Source organism: Penaeus japonicus, unplaced genomic scaffold (genome assembly GCF_977035675.1).
Source record: "Penaeus japonicus unplaced genomic scaffold, GWHDUDI00000001_assembly GWHDUDI00000005, whole genome shotgun sequence".
Lineage (NCBI taxonomy): Eukaryota > Metazoa > Arthropoda > Malacostraca > Decapoda > Penaeidae > Penaeus > Penaeus japonicus.
In genome coordinates, this window is record NW_028234407.1 from 2,130,948 (window position 1) to 2,133,447 (window position 2,500).

General features: G+C 47.0%; 1 protein-coding gene across 7 annotated transcripts in view; it reads left to right on the top strand.

The window, feature by feature from the left end:
* LOC122264197 (uncharacterized) overlaps positions 1–2,500 on the top strand; it is a 15,302-nt gene that overhangs the window by 4,295 nt on the left and 8,507 nt on the right. For all 7 annotated transcript variants that reach the window (XM_043032986.2, XM_043032982.2, XM_086536794.1 and 4 more), the window contains 4 exons: positions 146–425; positions 631–854; positions 1,041–2,271; positions 2,402–2,500. The exon at positions 2,402–2,500 is cut by the window's right edge and continues 42 nt beyond it. In XM_043032986.2, coding sequence (XP_042888920.2) covers positions 146–425; positions 631–854; positions 1,041–2,271; positions 2,402–2,500 — 1,834 coding nt within the window. The remainder of the gene's footprint in view (positions 1–145; positions 426–630; positions 855–1,040; positions 2,272–2,401) is intronic.

Genomic DNA, 2,500 nt, shown 5'->3' on the forward strand with positions numbered 1-2,500 from the left:
TTATTAGGCTGAGTTATTTTTTCTAGTTTTATAGCACAACACAAGTGAGCTTATTTACAGGCTATAGTTTTGGAAGGACCCTAGCATGGCAAACTTCTTTTCCTCTGTAAGATTGCTATTGAAAGATATTGTTATCCCCACTCAGTCACAGACCCTCCACAAAACCCCTGGAAAGCCAACTCCATTCAAGTTCTTGGTGAGGTCCTCCAAGAAGTCTGGCGAGACACCCGGGACTTCCCTGCAGAAGCCAGTCAGGTTCTGCACGGGAGTGACCCCTGGCGTGTCCACTTACAGGCGGCTTCCCACTTTTGGCATGGGAGCAACACCAAACCAGTCTCTGCAGAAAGATGGCAGACAGAAGGCAGAGGAAGGCTCAGCCAAGCCAGCCCATAGAACCCGGGCTGCATTAAGGGCAGGCAGGAAAGGTATACTTTGCTTGGAATTTTTTTTAAGCTTTTTAAGGTAGATGATGTGAGAGGATTTTTTTTAGCTTGTTAACTTAATTTTATATAGTTGGGGAAGGCATTTAAAACTATATATGAAATTAAGATGTTAAGATTTTATTTTTGTGTTTGTGGTATTTAAGTACATACCCTATAGTAGGTATAATTGTCTTATTTCTCAATGCAGAAAGAAATGAACTTGCAGCCAGGAAGGGAACAGTACGCGGACGTCACTCAAAATTACAGTCGAAGCAAATGGATGCCGAGGAGTTGGGAGTGAAGCCACTACCACGCACACCACAGGCACTTCAGCGGCCACGCTTCAGCAAGATCCTCACAGAAGTGGCCAAGACGAGAGATACACAAGAACCATCTTCCTTTGCTCCCAGTGATTTTACCTTTGAATTTAATGTGAGTGATGATTTATATTGTAGTGCTGTTATTATTATTTGAAAATATGCTTTATTATATAGTTACTTAATATTATAGCTAGAGAACTAGGCAGACTGATAAAGCTTTAAATGGGTATACTTTTATGCATTTATTAGATTTTTTTGTTTCCATGTGCTATCACTAAAAAGACTTATACAATTCAAGGTGCAACGAGCCCTTAGCCTCATAAGATCCTGCACAGAAAGTGATGTCAATGAAGGCCACAAGGAGCCAAGTCCCCCAAAGAGGCGAAGGAGCAGACGTTCCTCCAGTTACAGCAAGAAGGAAGAGGAAGCAGAAACTTCTCAGCTGGAAGAAAGGGTTAAGGAAGCAACACAAGCTCTGCCTCCTGCTGAGTGTGTCTCCCAAGAAGAATCTGATGATGCAGGCAGCACTGGGACATATGTTGTTGGTGACCAACATATTGCTGACACTGAGACCTTGAAGGAGATTGGCAGTGCATGCTCTGAGGGTGATATGGAAGAAATATTGCAGGAAGAGCTTGAAACCGGAATTGCAGATAAGGAGGAAGAGGCCCAGGGAGAACAGAAAATGGAGGGACCCATGTCAGAGGAGGCACAGGATCAGATTCCTTCTGGAGAGGAAGCGGACAACAGTAGGAACATGATGGAAGTAGAAGAATCAAAGATTGAGGAGGCTAAGGCTCTTGAACCTGAAGCACTTTTGGAAGAACAAGATCAGGCCATGGAACAGGAAGATTGTGCTTCGGAGGCTAGTGAAGCATTAACTCTCCACCTCAGTCCGGAGAAGACCACACGCACCAGGAGAAAGAGTAAGGCCAAGACTCCAGTGAGACGATCCAGGAGGTCAATCGCATGTTGTGGTGAGGGTGTAACGCCCACGATGTCTAGACTACGCCCGCGCACTCCTTGTAGCCGATCCACACGTCGCTCCCTGTCCGCCCACTGCGACTCTCCCATTGAAAGGGTGTTCACGCCACTGCGACAGGCTTCGGCACGGAGGAGGAGTACCAGGCGCTCAGTAGGCAGTGCCCTGAAGCTCAACAACATTAGCGAAACCCCCATCGGTGACATCCCGAGGTTCAACCTACCCAGTGAAGCCAAGGCTGAAGAGGAGGACCATGAAATCGTGGAGGAAGAGGAGGTGAAGGAACCGCTGGAGAGCCTTTCGGAGGCATGTGCCGAGGACGAAGTGGAGGAAGACCAGACAGAAAACACTACGGAAACCAATGGAGCTCCTGTTGCAGAGGAAAAGACGGAATTTGCAACACCCATTCAGGTTGCACCTAAGTCTAGAGCAACTCCTTCATCTGAGAAATCCCGTGAATTTACAACACCTATTCAGGATGCCGCCAAGACGTCCCAGACAACTCCGTCAGAGATCGCCAATGATTCGGTCGTCGATGCCACTCCAAGTAAGTATAAATATGGCGCCTCCTGTAAATTTCACATAGAATTCACAGCAATCGGGCCTCATGTTTGAAATCCTGAGTTAGCAACATCAAATGTGATCTCTTGAGTAAAAGGAAATGCTCTTGTCCACAGGAAGCCGAGGACGGCGCTCAAAGGTATCCTGGATGGTGGAAGGAAGCCCCTGGATTAACAATGCTCGTCGCTCCTCCCAGAAGAGGCGAAGCGGCGTTC